The 21,364-nt window shown below is 34.0% G+C and overlaps 2 protein-coding genes across 2 annotated transcripts; both read left to right on the forward strand.

Moving 5' to 3' along the window:
• The first annotated feature begins 6,077 nt into the window (after window positions 1-6,077).
• Window positions 6,078-8,892, forward strand: LOC104811371 (jasmonate O-methyltransferase). The gene is made up of 4 exons (XM_010538039.2): window positions 6,078-6,175; window positions 6,828-7,232; window positions 8,011-8,283; window positions 8,439-8,892. Exons 1-4 carry the CDS (start codon window positions 6,101-6,103, stop codon window positions 8,808-8,810), a joined length of 1,125 nt encoding a protein of 374 aa, XP_010536341.1. The 5' UTR covers window positions 6,078-6,100; the 3' UTR covers window positions 8,811-8,892.
• A 2,394-nt stretch (window positions 8,893-11,286) lies between these two features.
• Window positions 11,287-21,358, forward strand: LOC104813233 (abscisic acid 8'-hydroxylase 4). The gene is made up of 11 exons (XM_019202345.1): window positions 11,287-11,564; window positions 11,677-11,998; window positions 13,186-13,335; window positions 16,607-16,775; window positions 17,549-17,628; window positions 17,730-17,816; window positions 18,016-18,094; window positions 18,214-18,320; window positions 18,407-18,528; window positions 19,075-19,110; window positions 21,310-21,358. Exons 1-11 carry the CDS (start codon window positions 11,323-11,325, stop codon window positions 21,356-21,358), a joined length of 1,443 nt encoding a protein of 480 aa, XP_019057890.1. The 5' UTR covers window positions 11,287-11,322.
• The last annotated feature ends 6 nt before the right edge of the window (window positions 21,359-21,364 follow it).

The following is a 21,364-nucleotide window of genomic DNA, read 5'->3' on the forward strand; positions in this document are numbered from 1 at the left end:
TATATATATATATACCCTCCATCACTTCAATTAGAACGAATTTACTATATAGTCAAAAAACAATTTCAACATATGTATGCATGTCTATTGTCAACTGATATAAAATTACGTATTAATGGCGTCAGATCATATGTACACACGTACTTAAATTTTGAGTAATTATGGTGAACCCTAACTTCTTGATATGGAATACGAAAAAAACAAATGTTGTAGTATATGTTAAAGTAAATTTGCGTGAATGTACCGATTTGAAAAAGCATATATGTTTGCATGATTTGCAAACTATATTTTATGTGAATTTTTTTAATTAAAGCACCTTTGACTTTATGGTATAATTTCTAATATTGGCATTTAGTTCTTGAAAAATCTCCAAGATAAAACAAACTCTAAAGGACAAAACCTATTCTGTAGGATCGCACGAGATTATACCTCTTTATACCACGTCGGCTCATTTGTTTATTTTGACAACCGTAGTAGAGTTAAGTGTTTTTGTTTTATAAATCTAAAAGGTTTAATATTTATTTGACAAAATCAAAAGTATAGTGTTTTTTAAAAAAAAAATTGAAAAATTCAATGTTTTTTGAGATTGTCTCAATTAAAATTTATCTCGAGATACAAATTGTTTGTTTTCTGACTTGTTGGTCAACGCAAGTCTCATCCGATCAATGATGGTGACTTGTAAGACATATAGAGTAGAGGGTTGAACGCCTTCTTTTCCGTCTATAAAATTTATTTTACAAAATAAATTAAAAAATTTGATAAAAAAAATAGACGAGTCACCATAAAAGTTTGTTTTATTCTCTTGAAGTCCTTCATCACTCAAAAGATTGGGCCCGGGCCTGACCCGAACTGATCATGGGCAGACCAGACCCTCATTAAAGGACAAAGCGTCGCGATTGGGATCAATCGAACCAAGTGTTCGCCAGAACGTTGTGCGGTATAGTGAAATGTGCGACATCAAAATATGAGTGATCGTTGTGTGATTATTTGCGGGTAGAATTGCATGGCGTTGAATGGTAGATCGGTTGGGACTGGATGCCGTGATGCGTATCATTGTACTATAGGGATATATGCACGTTGTTTGCCATGTGTGTAGCTTGCTCGTGCGTACGAGCCAAGCATGATTGTGTTTGTGGATTGTTGTGGACTCAACCATCACCGTCATGGACTTGACGGGTGTTTGAGACATGTTTTAGTCGTGTGCGACACGATGGCCAACGTCATGGACTTGACGGGCGTGGATGTGCCCCTATTCATGGACTTGACTAGGGTATATGGCTGGATCCTATGGTGGACTCCATACGGTTTTGATTATCTTTCTATTGTGTCATGGACTTGACACGACCAACGTCATGGACTTGACGGGCGTGGAGGCGCTCTAGGGTATATGGCTGGACCCTATGGTGGACTCCATACGGTATGTTTGTATTTCCGTTGTGTCATGGACTTGACATCGGTGGTCACGAGAGTGACATGCGCAGGAGACGCGCAAGATCGCATGCAATGCGATGGCCAATGTCACGCGAGTGACGGGCGTGGAGGCGCTCCTAGTCATGGACTTGACTAGGGTATATGGCTGGACCCTATGGTGGACTCCATACAGTATGTTTTTATTTCTGTTGTGTCATGGACTTGACATCGGTGGTCACGAGACGTGACAAGCGTGCGATTGTGTACGTGCAGTTACACACGATGCGACGACCAACGTCACGCGAGTGATGGGTGTGTGATGCGCTTCTAGTCATGCCGACTTGATTAGGGTTTATGGCTAATCCTATGGTGGACTCCATACGGGTGATTATGATCGATGTGATATAAATACATGTTGCTATTACTTGGATGTCATTGTTTTCTCACCGTTCTCGCTGGGAACGGGATGACCGGGATTAACCCGGGTTACTCACTAAGCAGTTGTGCTTAACCCTCGTTGATTAACCATTTTCAGGTAACGATGAGCATGAGTAGCAATTGGATAGCGACTGAAGAGGAGGCAGCATCACGTACGGATATTTTCTATTGTATGTTTTGAACTATGGAATACAGTTTTCACATTCGGATGGTTGTATTAAGAGGAAGGAGACGACAGAAGGAAGAACAATCTCCCATTTTCTCGGCAACAAGAAAAATTTCCACCATTGCCCCGATAAAATTCCTGACAGAGCACGTCCCCATTTTTCTGCATTCACGAAAAAAGGGTTATAAGGAACAGCGCTATCTATCGAAGGAGACGACAAGGAACAGAAAGCACATCCAACTCTTTCAAATTTTTCTGCATCTTTCTGATTTTCTAGTAAGAGAAACGCTACTCTTTTAACTCTATCTTTGTAAAGAACTGTGGATGACATGTTTTTACATTTGTAGTCATGCTCGCGGTAGAAGTTCCAGATAACGATGAACAGACCGCTTCGGAGAGTACAATATACTGGGATGCAAATACTCATTTTTCTTCGTCCGAGGATGAGGATGGCGATGAAGTCTGCAGTGAACGGAAAGAGGAATACACTGCTCAAGACCTTTGGAAGATAGCATGTATCTTGAAGATTGTAGGAGGATACATAGCAGTAGCGGCGAGTATCATGCTCCCTAACAAATCACGGGACCAGATAGTATTGGACACACTAAAGTTGATGGCGAGGACATCGATGTTATCTTTTTTTGTCGGTCTACTGGAGAGCCATCCGGTAAGTTTTCTTTACGTATATACACATATACTTAAAATTAATTAAAAGCTAGTAGTGACAGTTTTAGGAAAAGCGCAGAGTCTTGGACAGTGGAGGGTTTTGTTGGCCGGATGTCTGTCTGCTTTTCTTTCCGTTAGTGGAGGTGTAGTTCCGTTTTTGTTATGTTCATGGACACGATCTCGTGCGGAAAGATTTGGATGGTTATGTGGAGTTTCATTCCTACTATTGACGGGGCTTGCATTCAAGTGGGCGAGGGTACGACATATAAGCAAATCCCGAGCCTTCGCTGAGGTATACATCTGCCTCATATTGAGCGTTTTAGCGATTTCGGGCTCATCAGATGCTTTGCCCTTTGCTTCTTTGTTTTTCGGCGATTAGATACGTGTATATAGTTTGCCATAACATCTTTTTTAGATTTTGTATATAGTTACCCATATTATAGGAAGACAAACACATTTATGTCATTCTATATGTCTACACGAGAGAACAAAACGCTTTTACATGTAAATGTAACTTCTTTTATTTTTTACCAAAAAATTTATTACTCTATTAATTTTAATAAGAGATTATCGCATAAAGGTATTATCAAAATACAAATTACTGTGTGCACAAGATACCATCGGTTAGAAAAATTTGTCCAAATGTTGGACTTGACTTGATTTGCAAAAAACCTAAATATTCTATTGGTGATATAAGTATAATATATTGTGTATATTTGATATATCCTAGATTTAAGGAGGTTGTTGCACTTAGGGTTACATACATATGTATATAATTATATACTCAAGCATGCATAGTAATTATCAAGAGCCTAAAACTCCAAAACCTTAGCGCCGTCGTCACCGCCTTTTGCGCCCTCACCACCTCTGCTCCCCCTTTCCCACACCGTTGTCCTTTGGTTTCGTCATCCCTTTGCTCTCTTGGCTGCTCCTACGTACATCACTGTCAACAACCGGAGCCAACTCCTCCTCAACAGATATCGTCGCCACTTTCAATCCCAAGATCCTCGGAAATCTCTTCTTTCTATCAACATGGTAAATGTCTCGTAATTTACTCCTATGAACTACATTTCTTGGAGTGTCCAAGTTCGCTTCTTGTTTGAAGGATACCAACTCGATGACTTCATCTCATCCGATGGTTCCATTCCATCCTCCATGCTCCTCGTCGATGGCACCAGCCTTCCTAATCCTACCTTTGCCCAGTTCTGGTAGCAAAAAATGTTGAGGCTGAAGAACATAGCACCATCCCATATACGGACGGAGGTCGAAAACGGCATATATTATAAAGTCATTTTGGTACGAGAATTGGAACCTCTCGATCCTCTTCTTGATTTCCTAGGTGATCATGGTCCCATACAACTTGGCGTGCCTAAGAACAACTTTGCTGCTCAGGATATATGGAAGTATATGAGTGATCCAATTACAAGGGTACCTTGGTACAAGCAGGTTTGGTTAAAAAAATAACACACCGAAGCGTAACTTATTTGTTGGCTATTATTCCGAGATCGTTGTCCTACTAAGGATATATTACTATCATGGGGTCTTCCAATAGACCCGCATTGCCTATTTTGCAGCCAAGCAATAGAAACAAGATATCATCTATTCTTTGAGTGCGACATGACGCAACAGTACCTAATCAGCAGCTTAAACCGATTGGGAATCGATCATCACCGGTTTGGTTGGGCATCACTCACGACATGGCTTTCTGGAGGCTAGTCCATATATGCCCTCCCAAGGGCAGCCAGACTAATTTTCCAAATTTTATATACTTAATTTGGAAAGAACGAAACTCTAGGTTGTACAATCAAATATTTCACTCGGAGGCTACCATGCCAAGGAGATCGACCGAACCTTCAAAGCTAAGATGGCGGCATTGCGGCTGAGTAACCCCGTACTCATTACCACAGTCCTATGTACTTGGTTTTCACATTCTCCTTAATTCATCATGTTGAGTAGATCGCTTGCGCTATCCTTACTAAGGGATTAACTTTCCATAGATACTTTTGTAAAGCTTTTATTAATGAAATATATAACCTTTACAAAAAAAAAAAACTACAACAATATCAATGGCTAGATGTAGGGGTGGGCGTTTCAGATCGGAATTTTAGCAGTTCGGTTCGATACCGGTTTATTCGGTATTCTAAAATTGGTACCAAATTAGTACCGTATATTATTTGATTCGGTTCAGTTATGATACGGTTCGGTTTTGATTTTTGTTAAAAAAAATTTATGTTATCTTAAAAAAATTTCGGTTTTTTGGTAGTTTTATAAAGTTTTGAATAAGAAAAATTGCTTACATGGTAGAGGTCGAGGCATAAAACCAAATTGGTTGACATAAATGGATGTGTATTAGGTAGAGGTTGTTCCACAATCCATTTTCAGAAGTTCATGGTGTGACACATGAAATTGATCCTTCTATAATTTGCATAATTATAGTTGTCTTTCTTATTTTTAAAAATAGAGACTAAAGTGTTTCGTCTCCACTCATTTGTCATCTTCCTCGATACTAAGTTCTTATTAAACGATCTAGTAAGCCAATTTACTTCCATCTCTTCTAACCACTTCCATACTTCGATAAGAATATCACGTGTATCTTTACCTATTTTCATCTATTTTAATGTGTTTTTCACCTCAATACATATAATCTTTCTTGTATAGTTTATCTTTTTCTCATACTTATGTTGTTGTTGTATAGTTCGTCCAAAATGTCGTCATCCCTAATTAGCCTGTTACATTCTCTCTGTGATATATCTAAATACATCCAAGCTTTAGTTTTTTTTTCCTTTCTCTCGCCCTAACTAACATATATATATATATATATATATATATATATATATATATATATCTTCTCATTCTATTATTCTAAACTTTTCATAAATCTTCTCAAACACATTTTCCTTTATTTGGCTAACCACATTCTTCATCTATCCAACTTATATTGTTCATATATGTCATTTGATTTACATTTTCGATAATTTTTTATACAACTTCTTATTCTTTATAATCTTCTGCACTTCTTCACTTTATCCATATCCTTTTAACTTCCTAAATACATCTCTAATGATTATCTTGATACATTTTTATCAAAAGAAACAAATTATCCAACTCACATCCCTAGTACCAAAGGAATCTTTCTCTTCTTCTCTAATGTCTTGGTGAAAAATATTTCCTTTTCTATATTATTTAGCTTCATTTTCTTCGATTTTTTTCCTTTTTTTCCTTTTCATTGTTTTATTTTCTATTTTCTATTTGTTTTCGGTTTTTATTTATTTTTTTTCCTTTTTCTCTTTTTTTTTTCCTTCGCTTTTCTTTTTTTCCTTTCTTTGGTCTTCTACACTTTATATATTGGCCCTCCCAACACTTTTCACCTTCACAAACCTTTACACATACACGCATAATATACAAAGAGAGAGAGTAGCCATGGATGTGGAGCAAGTTCTTCACATGAACGGAGGAAATGGTGAGACAAGCTATGCCAAGAATTCCACCGTTCAGGTTACATATTTTTTGCTCCATCATAACTTTTTTTTTTTAATAATCCCAAAGTTCATCGAAATTTTGATCCAACTACATCTTTTAAAAAATTGGAGAAGGCCATGTACATGTACCTCCCCAATTCGAAAGTCAAACATGGATTGGAAAGGATATTTGATCCATTCCTTACCAGTTGAACCACGCAATCTTAAATTTCCATCATAACTTGCATGCATAATATACAACTTATAATCTACCATTCTTCGTTTCAACAAAGCTCACCGAGAGTATGTAATTCTTCATGATTTTTCTTGACTCGAGAGAGCAATCATACCGAAGATTTCATTATTACAAGCCTTATAAGGAGAGTTTTTGAAATATAGATATGTTAATATTTCTTACCATTGAAATTATAGGCCAGACCGGAAAAACCCAAAAACATAAAAATCAAGTATCTACAAATTCTTCGATGATAAGGAAGAAACAAAAAACTTTATTTAAAAGCATCGATATATTATAACCAACATCTTGTGAAAGTACATTGTTAAAGGTTTTTGTACTATAATGTACATGATAATATATATATATATATATATATATATATATATAAAACTTAGTACGTTAAATCCTGCACATACATAATCACTACAGTATACCCTTGTATATGTTGTAGAGCAACGTAATCTCAATTGCGAAATCGGTAACCGACGAGGCCTTGCAAAAGCTGATGAGCAACACGGTCATGGGCAGCATTGGAATCGCCGATCTCGGCTGTTCCTCTGGCCCCAACAGCCTTCTCCCGGTTTCGAACATCATCGACACGATCCATGCCATGTGTCGCGATGCCAACACTCCGATGCCCGAACTCAGGGTCTCCCTCAACGATCTCCCGACCAACGACTTCAACTACATTTTCGGATCGTTGTCTGAGTTTCACGACAAGCTCAAGAGGGGCAAGGGCTCCGGTTTCGGACCGTGTTTTGTCTCTGCCGTGGCAGGTTCGTTCTACGGCCGATTGTTCCCTCGACGGAGCCTTCACTTCGTTCACTCTTCCTCTAGTCTCCATTGGTTATCTCAAGTGAGTATTTAATTTCTACATGTGATTGAGTAAGATGTTGTTTTCCGTTTCATAATGTGGGATATTAGAGCTTTTGTTCGATCTTACCTTATAACCCTGTTTGACATTTATTTCATAATGTGGTTATAGATACCGTTTTATTCAAACCTAAACAATAAACACGTTTGAATCTCGGCATTTCATGATAAATAAATCGTGTGGTATATATGCTATGTCGGTCTTATATATTAAAACGATATATCTTCGCATAAATGAATTTTTATTATATTCTCCATAGAGACAGATTCGTTTAGTATATATGCATGCATAGTTTGTCGTGTATATGTTGAAAAATGAAGGCATTTTAAGACAAAAAGACATCGATAAGTTGCCAAAATCATGTTGTTCTATCTTTTGAGTGATCATTTGTTCGAGAGAATCTTTCTTGTTCCAAAAAAAGCAAATAAACGAGAGACTTGTGGTTCGTATTCCACGTTATTTTGGTACATTATATAGTCCATTTTTGTGTAGCAAAACAAAACAGGCTTGACATTTTTGCTCATATTACATGCATGTGAATAATATAACGCGTATACTTGTATCCCAAAAAAAATATGGAATTGTTGGACCGCAACATTTTATAACCCTACTCGACATTTATTTTAACTTAAGATCCCATTTATTTTTTGGGTAACCGGGTATCCTGCGTCGAGATCCAAACTAATCTCGGGACCGAATGCAAGTCATGGGTAATCGGGTGTATATAATATGATGTAATCTTTTTCAAATGTTTTTTCAGGTTCCGACCGATCTAGGGAACAAGAATGGTACGGAGGCTATAACAAACAAGGGGAAGCTTTACATATCGAAGACAAGCCCTCAAAGTGTATTGAAGGCATATGCTTTTCAATTCCACAATGACTTCTTTGAGTTTCTTCGATCGCGTTCGGAAGAGTTAGTCCCGGGAGGCCGAATGGTGTTGTCATTCATGGGAAGAAACACTTCCGATCCGACAGCCGAAGAGAGTGGTTGGGAACTCATGGCACAAGCCCTTATGGATATGGCCAAAGAGGTAGAAATCCTTGAAAGTATCCTAGAAGATTATAATCATCTTTGATATTTATAGAGAGCAGTCTACGAGATAATTTAAATATTACGTACTAAACCCGATTCTTTATCACTTCGAACCCTCTTAGTGAATCTTTCCAATGTCGTCTCATCCCGCAGGGTATCATCGAAGAGGAAAAGATCGATACTTTCAACGCTCCTTACTACGCTCCGTGGTCTGAAGAGGTGAAAATGGAGGTAGAGACAGAAGGGTCGTTCGCGATAGATCGTCTTGAGACAATGGAGATCGACTGGGAAGGTTTTGTCGTTGAAAAGAGTTACAAGAACAAATCCGAATCCGAAGCGTTTTCCAGCGGGCGACGGGTGGCTAATACCGTACGGGCTGTCGTTGAATCGATGTTACAATCTCATTTCGGTGGCAATGTGATGGACGAATTGTTTCAGAGGTTCGGAGGCATCGTTGGAGACTACATCTACAAGAGGACGGCAAGATTCTGCAACATAACTCTCTCACTTGTTAGAAAGGCTTAATTGCTATATATCGTTAAATTGAAAAAACAAACAATAATAAATTGCGAATATTTGAATTTTATAATAATTATTTGTTATGGGCCGATTACATGGCTTTAAGATGTATCCTTTGGTTGAAGGTTTCAAATGTACTGTTCTTTTCCATAGACTTATATCATGTCATAAAGATATTAAGTTAAATAAATACTTTTATTGGAGAGAAAAATCCAAATCATGATAAAAACTTTTTTTTTATCTTTGCATCATATTTATATGTATCACATCGTTGAGTTGATCATATAAATAAACTAGAAAATTATCAACTATTTTACCTATACAAAAGATCATATATTTTAAATTTAATTATAAAAATTCATAACTATTAATTTTGATTACAAGAACATCAACTATGTAACTTATTCGAAAACAATGTTTGGTTTTAGGTCCGAGGTCCGAGGTCCGAAGTTCGACCTGAGACCCTGAAAACCGACCCGACCCTTCCAAAAAATGTCGCGCTTCGGACCTAAGTTTTTTTACCTGAAAAAAATTGGGATATTGGATCATCCCAATTGGATAGACTCAATTCGGACTTCAGACCACCCCGAAAACCTGATTTTTTTTTTAAAAAAATAATTGTAAATAAAAAGAAAATATAAAATTATAAAAAAATTTAATGGGCCGGACCGATACAATCCGAACGCGAAACTTATAGGCCGGGTTTCAAACTTGGTTATATATGCAGAAAAAAACGAGCTTATAACTATAGGCGATTTGACGTGTTGTTGACTTTCTTATTCTACTTATTTTTATATTTAGTATATATTGTATTTTTTATTTTTATATTATTTATTATTATTATTATTAGAAATGTATTTATAATTATTTTTATTCTATTTAATTATACACGTCTATTAACTTTTTTTAATTCCGATCAGGTTTTTATTTAAAATTTAAAAGTTGGGTGAATTTATATTTATTTTGGAAGTTCCAAAAGTTCAATATTAATAAAATATTTATCTCAAATTTTGATATATATATTTTTTTAATTTATCCTTAAATAAGATATCTTTCAATTTATGTTTATTCTTGCTCGCTATGAGAAACATTTTTTTTTTTTTGGTAAAATATGAGAAACATCGAATCCGAAACAATCCGAGGTGGGAGACCCACCTAGACGACAATTTTTTCTTTTTTAAAGATTTTTTGTTGCACAGAAAAGCAAAGTATTGGTAGTTGATATTATTGTTATAATTATTATTAATTTTACTAAAAAATATATGATTCAATGAATAGAAATGTATACGAAGAGTCTCCAAAGGTGGAGCCAATACAAGACCATCGAAGAGGAACGTGACGTGGGAGTGTCTGAAAGTGAGGATTGTCGGTACGTACCCACTTGCCGCTCGGCTCAGCAAGTGGAACCATTTTAATCATGTAGGGCATTAGCCCCACACCACACACTACACTTGTACGGGTAGCTTGAAAAATACATCCCATATTTGCCAGTTTAAATGTGTAGTTCAGAAAAATTGGATTTACACTTCGACATTTATGTATATGTATATATATATATGTGTATATCGTTATGTATTATATATTGTAATTTTTTTATTTATAAATTTTTTTTTTAATTGTAATTATTTTTAATTTTTTATTAATTTCATATATGACTTAGTGGATGACCTCTTAAAAAGTCAAAATCACGTCAGATCTACCGTGTCTCAATTTAATATTGTTTAACATCGATAATTTTTTTATCAAAAAATTAAAAATTTAATATTTTTTTGTCAACTCAAAGAATTCATATTTATTTTGGAGGTTTGAAAAGTTCAAAATTAATATTTCAGTTATTTCAAAAATATGTAAGTTTTTGAAATTTTTTATTATCACTTTATAACTAATTTTTTTATAGATCGAAAAAACCCAATAATAAGAAACCCAACCATATACATGTTATTTCGTGGCTTAAGATCTTTATATAAATAATATAATGATTAATGATAATTTTACAATAATTTAATTTTGCTAATATTTTTTTCTATCTTAAACAAAAATTCGATATCATTTTTTATAACAGTTATATCAATAAATTTTATAAAGATATATCTATTCTTATAGAAAAACTCCATGAAACACGAATTTAATATAAATTTCCTTTTCCGATCATAATATAAAAATTTAGTGGTTAATTAACATTTTTTAAGAGCATGGATTGCTAGTTAGACCAAATTTATTTTGCCGTAAATTTGAATTTATTATGGAAGAATTTGTAATTACATTACATCAACCAATCCGGACAAAATAAATAGTTCATTATAGGCAGAAAAGCAATACAGTGTTTGTATTCATTTGATTCTTTAGTCTAAAAGAAAATCATGACGTGGAAAATGGATCGAAGCCCACTCACTTAAAACGTATAAAAAAAATATTGATATTATAAAAGAATATTATTTAAACGGTAGAATATCTTGTATAAAAGCGTTCACTTTGACCCTATTTGAAAATTATTTTTGCAAAGAAAAAGGTTTAAAAAATGATCAGCCTTTTGCATCTTCTTCATCTTTGCCTTTGCCTCTGCAAGTTTCTTCTCGTTTGCATTCTGATCATAACCCTTCGAAAGATATTCCAAATCCGAAGCGAAGGCCGATCAAAATCGACGGCTGAGATTCCTCCGGGAAGCGACGGTTTCCCGGTGATCGGAGAGACACTTCAGTTCATGTTCTCCGCCAACAGCGGCAAAGGTTTCTACGAGTTCGTCCGAACACGACATCTCAAGTAAACAAACACAGTATATTTTTGTTATTGACATTTTTCTCTGCATATTATTGGACACGCTTTTGTTTTATTATATGATACTTTATGAATATAATTAATGGTTTGATTATAGGTACGGATATTGCTTCAGGACAAATTTATTCGGAGAGACGCACGTGTTTGTATCCACGACCGAGTCGGCTCGGGCGGTTCTGAACAACGAGTCGAACAGGTTCACGAAACGGTACATTAAATCAATTGCTGAGTTGGTCGGCGATCAGAGCCTCCTTTGTGCTCCTCATCATCATCATAAGATTCTCCGTAGCCGTCTGATCAACCTGTTCTCTACCAAATCAACGGCTCTTATGATCAGAAGCTTTGATGAGATTGTCATCGACAGTCTTAGAGGATGGGAGCACCGTCGTACAGTGGTCCTCCTCACAGAGTTGCTAAAGGTAACGTTGAAACGCAGCGTTTTGAGCATCTACAATTTGGGCTCGTATTTTGGGTCTGGGCGCCCAGATCAGAAAGCCCATTTGAGAAGTTCATCATCTTGCATAAATATAAAATACGCTAACTTATTTTTCAAACAAATATATACCATCGATGACGGTTATTTTTCAGTGAAGTGAATCTGCATGGATATATACGTTCCATGAAAAAACTTTACGTGTTTGTAATCACGTTTTAAATTTCGATCAAATCCGATGCAAACAATTTAATTAAGTTCTTGAATTGAGATAGCTTTTAGAGTTTTTAGATTCTAAAAACTCAAAAAATTGACAATTAAGTTTTTTAAATTTAGTTTTTGCAAAACTACTTTATAGAAAAAATAGAACTAAAAACCAAAAGCTATCTTTTTTTGGATTTACAAATCTATGAAAACCAAAAACCAAAACCAAAACCAAAAACTAAAATCTAAAAACAAAAAAACAAATGCAAAAACTCAAAATAAAAACTCCATCCATTCCATACCTAAATGTTAATCAGGTCATTCCAAGATAAAAGGGATTTAGATAAAGTGGCGGTGCAGTAGCGTAGAAGTACAAAGTGTTTTCCCACGTCCACGGTTCGAACTCCACCCGACATCACCAATTATATATATAAAAAAGATATAAGGGATTTAGATATAACTTTTTTAGAATCAACACTTAATTATTATAAATAGCATATTAACGACTATTCACCTAGAATACTATATATTAAATTATAAATATTTCTATGCACCAATAGTATATCAACTGATTTACCTCTCATGCGTGTGTTACTGGTTCGTGCGTGTGGGCTTGAGTTTACTTGATCAACACACCCAAAGGATAGCAGTCGGGGTTTCCAATGTATCCAAAAAAAATAACATATTCTAACCAAAAAAACATATTAACGACTATTCACCTAGAATACTATATATTAAATTATAAATATTTCTATGCACCAATAGTATATCAATTTTTTTTTACATTGTTCAAAATTAAATTAAAAATTTGCGTCACAATTTGAATCACTTTTTCAGTGTTTTCTTGTATTATTCAAAATTCAAAATAAATAAGTATTTTTTGCAAAAACATTACTTTTCATTCAAAATCTTTTTATTTTTTTCTTTTAAAAAATCCAACAATATGATGATTTTGATGATCCCATGTAGTTGACATTCAAAGCAATGTGCAAGATGCTAGTGAGTTTGGAAGATGAAGAACATATGAGTCTGTTGCAACATGATGTGGCTCTTGTTTGTGAAGCTATGCTGGCTTTTCCACTCAAGCTACCTTGGACTAGATTCAACAGGGGCATCAAGGTAATTTAATGTACAATTTTTAATTCAATCAATAATGGTATGTGAATTATTTCTTTTGTTATATTTAACCTTCTATGAGAGAATATGATTTTAGAATTGATTTTGAATAAATTAATGGATATTAATGTGTAAAATCTCGTAAATTTGTTAAAATTCCGCATAAATAATATACCAATTATTTAAAAATATTATATAAATAGACAAAATTTCAAAATATTACTAGATTTATATAAATAAAGACGATATTGAAATATATGTGATTGTCATTGTAACTTTTAAAATATTTGTTGTAACTTGCTATCAACATTTAACGAAATCTCTCAATTTCTCGCACTACCGAACTTAACTCAATTTCCGAATCCGGATAAACAACAACTCACACAAAATAAAAATAAACAATGCTCAATGATTTACGAATTCAGATCAAACAGTGTGTTTGATTCTACTGTTGGGTTTCACTACGGGTTCATAACATGCGAGTTCATCAAAATGAGCTAGGGTTGGTTCTTACGTTTCATGCAATGGAAGAAAAAAAAATCTAAAGGGAAAACCAACATGCAAAACCCGAAGAACGTGTATATCACTATAGAAAACGAAAACTACCTCTTGCTTGAAGAACTTGAAATAACAATCGATCCGGGACCTATCTCAATCACCTAGAGTTGAAGGTACAGTTCATCTACACGTATCGACACCGATGAGAAGCTTCCAAGTCTTTGAAACTGATCTGCTATGATATGTGAAGAGTTTAGTGTTTCAGAGACTCATGATCGAATCCCAAGAGCTAGAACACTAAGAAAACGACTTCTTTGGGTTTTTAAATATCCCTACGAGTTCTGGAATGAAAAGTTGTGTTTGGACGACTTTTTCCAAACTTATTCATATATAACCCTAAAACCGAAAATTGAAAATTTTTCCGAAACTTAGTCCGGGCAGACCAGAAATTGGTAACAGCTCACGCGTTCTGAGTGGACTGCATGTTTGGTCTGCCAGCCTGGACTGACTCATCTGATTCTGGCAGATCGAAACCTTGGTCGGTTCGATCCTGCGGTCTGGCCCGGACTGGACCATTATAGTCCATCGGGACTGACGTGGATAGATTGACACGGACTGAACTTCGGTCTGGATTAGATCTTATTCGGTCCGGACTAAACTTGTCTTGATCTTTTTTTGTTCATCTCTTACATGATTCTTGGTCTGGTTTGGGCTCTGCTTGGTCTGGTCCGATCCAAACTCCTGAGAACACATTCTGACACGCAACAAGTTAATCTGACAACCAGTTTCAATAACTCCAGTACCATCTTTCGATTTTTCACATATAATTTCATCCCTAGTGGTGTGTGACCCTATAGATCCATTCGCAATAGTAGTGACTTTGGGAACTATTCCTGAACGACAAATCATGATTAGCCTCTAACAATACGTCATGACCACCCATGTTGAATTGTGTTATAGGTGATCTAAGGAAGGCAGTAACAATGCGAGTTCTGATCCTTTGTCTCGCGATATCATATGTTAAACAAGAGTATGAAGTCAATCACCTTTCAAGTTCAACCTATTTCTCGTCTGACAAATCGACTGACAGAATTGATGAACGATTCATCATAGAACGATCACACATTTTCACAATCTGATTTCTACGAGGGGTCCATCGATATCTCCTCTATTATGGAGGTGATAAATCATGTCTTGACTGTCAATTATTTCCACATAACTCTTAAACGTATCTGATCAACGTCGATCATTCGGTTAAAGACGACGTTTGACGCAGTCAAGACATGTTATTCCTTATGTTAGATACTCTAGACATCTCAGGTCTGAGGATCTAAGAATGAACCGCTAGATGAGATTTTGTAACACCCCGAATTTCGGTAAAATTAATAAATAAGCATAAACCGGGGTGAGACGAATTGGTAATTCAGATGAACTAAAACCTAATTTGATCATACCATTCTCTCACTCTCTCGCCATTTACTCCATTGGTCTCTCGCCCTCAGATCTAACGTATATCGCCTTATAACTGGTTAAAAGGATCAAGAACAACACGAATGCTTCATTTTCTTACTTTCTTGATTATCATCGGTTTGAGACCAAGTTTTTCTCTTGTCTTTCTATTTTTTTTATTCTACATAGTTCACATTGAATTTTGGAAAAAATTCATAACATCTCGTTTACGAGACTCTTTCTCGATACGAAGATGTCGTAAAAGCTTTTCCACTGTAAAATTCTCGATCATGTGTTGAAGCTTCTTCCGATAATCATTCTAAGTAGAATGCAATTTGGAGATAATGGCTCCCGCATGTAACGTCTCGAGAATCACAACTTTATAGTCACTAAATCTTTGCACAAGAACTTGTAGTTCAAGAACATGATTAATGAGGGGTTGAGAATCGAGAAATTTGAGTTCAAAATATTTTCACACGAGAAATTTATCGGTACCTTGTCTCTCGTTATTATATTTCTTCTCCAAAACTTTTCGAATCTCCACCAGGAGTTGATCAACATGTAAAGATCATACAACTTATCAGAGATGGTGTTGAGGATATGTCCTCGATATGTGAACTCATCAGCTTGCCATTTCTTCTTTGATTCAACTATCTTTGTGATATCATTAGAAGAGGCATCCGAGGTGGGTTCCTCCACGGATTTGGTGTCAGGATCCAAGATGTATGCAACCTGAAGAACAATGAGAAAGAAGAACAATTTAATCATCCACCGATTAAACTTTGTTCCATCAAAATGATTGAGCTTCACAAACACTTGGTTCATAACATTGTATGTATTTGAAGCCTCCGAAGTCATCTTGTTAAAAATATACTCTTTGATTGTTATGAATGATGAGTGAAAAAATAGCTTCGGAGAAGGAAAAAATCGACTAACACATACAGATGAACACGAAGTTGTGAAAAATCTCGGGGCATGGCTTAAATGCTCTCTAAAGACTATATTTAACCCTATACAAAGTTGCTTCGGTTAAATGAAAAGTACTTTCGGGATACAACAAGACTTATGTTTTTTCCCAAAAAGTACAACTCGGAAAAAACTTTTACTTTTACTCCTTTTTTTTTTTAGGTAGATGATCGATTCTTGATGATACATGTGGTTTTATTTCATGGTGTTATTTGGTATAAATGTGGTTTTATTTTAAAAGGTAACATATTCTTCGATGTATTTATATTAAAAATTATATATTTGTTTGGAAATTAAACAATTTTATTCCTTTATATTTGATTTGTTTCTAATAATAATAGAAAGATGTTAAATTAAGCAGGCAAGAGGGAGAGTGATGAAGGTGTTGGAGAGGATAATTAGGGAAAGGAGAAGTGGAAGTCACCATCACGAGGATTTTCTGCAACATCTTCTCACTAATAATTCTGGTCAGGCCACTCGGTTGTCTGAGGCAGAGATTAAGGACAACATCTTGACCATGATTATTGCAGGTTTGATTACCATTTTTATCTGTTCGAATTTCTGAATTTGAGTTTTAGGGACAAAGTTGGAATATTAGTGGTGTCAATCGGACCGACCCATCCCAATCAGGCCCAAGCCCACACTTAATTCGAGGGTTTCGGACTCGGATCGACCTACTTTTTTCGGGTCTATAGAACCAAATCCGAAGTCCGACCCTATAAGTTTCAGATTCGGATTAGGTCTATCCGGATCGGACCGACCCACTTAATTCTTTTGTAATTTTATTGTTTTTCTTTTTTATAATTATTTTTTTCAAAAAAAAATTCAGGATTTCGGGTCGGTCCGAATCAGGATGCATGAATTGAGTCCGACCCTAAAGTTCGATTTTTTCAGACAAAAAAATTAGATCCGGAGTCTGACATTTTTTGAATGGGTTCAGACCGAACTTCGAGTATCGGACCTAAATTGACATCCCTAATTGGAATCTCAAAAATTCCAAAGAGTGACTAATGAGATTTTGGCACCAGTCAAATGTTTTGGCACCAGAAAATAATACTGTTCAAATACATAGATTGAAAATGACCAAATTAGTTCACTAGTTTTATGTAAGAATAAGGGTGTAAATTTATTATTAAAAAAAAAAGAATAAGGGTGTAAATTTCTGATTTCAACTGTTTTCCCAAATTTTTCAATTTTATAAAAAAATTATAGCCGTTAATTTTTATATATTTTTTTTGTTTCATAATTTTCACCATGTTTTTTATTTAATCAATCGACTAATGATAGAAAAAAGGAAATACAGGGCAAGACACTACAGCAAGTGCCCTAACATGGATGGTGAAGTACCTCGGAGAGAATCAGAAGGTTTTGGATATTCTTACCGTAAGGAAAATAATTCCTTTTTTGTTTTATTTTTTTTCTCTTTAATCTCATTGGAAACAAATACTGAATTTATTTTTGGAAATTAAATGGGTTATTAACAGGAGGAACAACTTCAAATTTCCAAGAAATCATCAGATAAACCATTTCTTAGTGTAGAAGATCTTAGTAAGATGTCATATGCTTCAAAGGTAATTATAAAAATACGCTAATTAAACTTATACCCAATTAATATTTCTAATCTCGGGATCGATAACAAGTTATGTGCGATCTCCCTTTCAAACTTGAGATTCAAACTCGAGAGGAAGTAAACGTTTTGTATTTCCATTTTAGCGGTTGAGCTAATAAAATTAGGTTAATATTTTATTTTATATTAATTTATGGAAACAGATGGCAAAGGAATCATTAAGAATGGCTTCGGTAGTGCCTTGGTTCCCAAGATTAGCACTGCAAGACTGTGAGATAGAAGGTTTGCTTACATTTTCCCAAATGATATATTTATATAATATTTTTACAGAATTTGTTTTATGAGACCTTTTGCAAATGGCTGTCCTTTTGTTTTTAACAAACTGTTTTTCGTTGGTAAAGGATACATGATTAAGAAAGGGTGGAATATAAACATTGATGCAAGATCAATTCATCTTGATCCTAATGTGTACAATGACCCTCACATATTCAACCCTTCAAGGTTTGATGTAAGTCCAGAGAAAATATGTTTGGGCAATATATATATATATATATATATACAAGTGTTGTGCTGATTATAAATGTTTTTGAATAGGAAGAGGATGCAAAATCAAACAGCTTCTTGGCATTTGGGATGGGAGGAAGAACATGCCTTGGACATACCATGGCCAAAGCAATGATCTTTGTGTTTCTCCACAGATTTGTCACCACTTACAGGTTGGTATATATATGATTCCCGTTTGTTATTTATTACATAAAACTAATAATAATAAACATTTTCTGTACTCAAGATTGGGTGACTTTATTGTTGAGGGATGAAACAAAACTCTTTTCAATAATGGTATGTGAATTATTTCTTTTGTTATATTTAACCTTCTATGAGAGAATCTTTCGGTAGATGTAGTTGGACCAAAAACTCGATGAATTTCCAGATTATCAAAAAATTAAATAAATAAATAAACATTTTCTATAAAACCCTAATAAAAGTCGTTTGAATAAAAATCCAATATATATATATATATATATATATATATAGATGGCTTTACTGCATTTAAGGGATTATAATCAAATCTACTGAATTACATTCAAACTCGTAATTAAAACCCTAAAACTGAACATGACCGTACCCTTCGCAAATATTGAACTAATGACCAATAAATTTTGGAATTAAACCGTATCGTTCCAATACCAATTTATACCCTAAACCCTAAACATGACCAATAAATTTGTTTTGAAATTTTTTTTGGTGTATGGTTGTTGGAGGTGGGAAGTGGTGGACAAAGACCCAACCATCGAGAAGTGGACTATCACTATAGAAAACGAAAACTACCTCTTGCTTGAAGAACTTGAAATAACAATAGCCCCTCTTCGACCCAAACATGTCCCCATCCCATGGATTTTATTTTATTGGAATTTTTCTTTTTTCTTTTTGCTCATCTGTTAATTAGATCTACGCATGTGTATATATGTAATGTAAAGGTGCAATGCCATAAAAACATGCAAAATTAGAAAATGGATGATGTGCAAAATGAAAGGAACAAACATGTAAAAGTAGAACTCATTAATTAGTTCTGAATTACGTGATTGTAATATTATTTCTAATCTTGTCTTGTGATGGTTTGTCATGTTGATATAAATTTAATTAAATTCAAAATATAAATCAATTATATTGAATCCAAAATATATTTTGTTCAATAGCATTGGTCCTAGTATGCCATGACATCTTTATATATGGGTTATGACATTTTGTTATCTAGTTAAAATATTAAAAAAAAAAAAATAAGTATACGGTGCAAATTGAATTATTTACAATTATTTATTTATTGCGGAAAAATAAACATTATTTGTATTTTTTTTTGTAAAGATTTTTACAATACATAAAATATAACGTTTGGATTTCTTTTAAGAAAATTAATTAAAGATTAGTTGATTAAATTAAAAATTTAGTAAAACATTGTTATTTTCGTAAACATTTTTTAACACCAAATAAATGTTTAAAACAAATTTAAAAGATCAAAAAAATAAAAAAAATTGAATTGTAAATTTTTAATTTTTTTCTCTTTCTCTCTACTATTATTTGTCTTCTTTTTTTTTCAATTTCTTTTTATCTTTCTCTTTTTTTTTCTTCTTTTAATTTTCTCTTTTTTCCTCTCTTTTATTGTTCTCTCTTTCACTAGCTCTCCCCATTATCGATCCCATCACCATAATATTTAACCGCCGATATTTTTCTATTTTTTCATCTTATTATTATTATTATTATCTACGTTATGGATCATTCGGACTATATTTGTGAAACACAATAAAAAAATTATGATTCTAAGAACAATGGGTTTGATTTAAATTGGAATATCAAGTGAAATTTGAATTAAATGAGATTAGAAATATCCAATAGAGGTGACCATTTAGGTTATTAACCGAATAACCGAACCGAACCGAATAAGAGCGGAGCGGTTATTTACTTAATAACCAAGCGGTTGAGGAAGTTAAATAACCGTTCGTATTCGGTTCGGTTCGGTTAATAACCGAATAACTACGGTTAACCGAACAGTTAACCGAACAGTTATTAGATTTTTTTAATGTTTTAACTTTTACCTTCATTATTATTAGTGTTATTTTTATAGTTCAGTTTTACCCTTATGTATTTCACCTAATAAACTATAAAATTTAATGTTTTTAACTTTTATCCTAGTTATTGAAGTTTTGTAATTTTTTTGGAGGATTAATCATTTTGTAGATTTATATGGATAGATATTTTGAAGTTTGTATAGGATTAATATTCTTTTTTTTTAAAAATATATCATAATCGAAACCGAACCGATCTAAAACCGAACCGAATAAACCGAAAAATTTAACCATTTGGTTATAATTTTATTATGCAAAAAGTTCCGAACCGAAATTCGGTTAATAACCGAATAACCGCAGTTAACCGAACGGTTATTGAATTTTTTAAATATTTTAATTTTTACCCTCATTATTATTAATATTATTTTTTTATATTCCACTTTTAACCTTATATATTTCTCTAATAAACCATAAAATGTAATGTTTTTAACTTTTATTCTAATTATTGAAGTTTTTAGATTTTTTTTTTTATAATTTTATTACATGATTAATCATTTTGTGCATTTATTTGAATAGATATTTTAAAGTTTATGTAGGATTAATAATTTTTTTTTCAAAATATATCATAACCGAACCGATCTAAAACCGAACCGAATAAACTGAAAAATATAACCGTTTGGTTATAATTTTATTATACAAAAACCGAACCGAACCGAAACCGAACGGAACCGAACCGATTAAATCTATATAACCGTTTGGATATGATTTTTTTATAATCGAAATAATCGAACCCGAAATAACCGAATCGAAAACCGAACCGAAACTCGAAATGGTCATCCCTAATCCACAAGGTTGTGAGTTCGAAATCCATCATGCTGAACTCCCCCTTAAACCTGTCAATTTCGGCTGATTAATCTGATTTACTGACTACCGCAGATGCAGGATCGAAAAGTTTACTGTCGACATACCGACTATCCAATCTTAGAACTGG

The sequence above is a fragment of the Tarenaya hassleriana genome, unplaced genomic scaffold (assembly GCF_000463585.1).
Source record: "Tarenaya hassleriana unplaced genomic scaffold, ASM46358v1 Cleome2, whole genome shotgun sequence".
NCBI classification, from domain to species: Eukaryota; Viridiplantae; Streptophyta; class Magnoliopsida; order Brassicales; family Cleomaceae; genus Tarenaya; species Tarenaya hassleriana.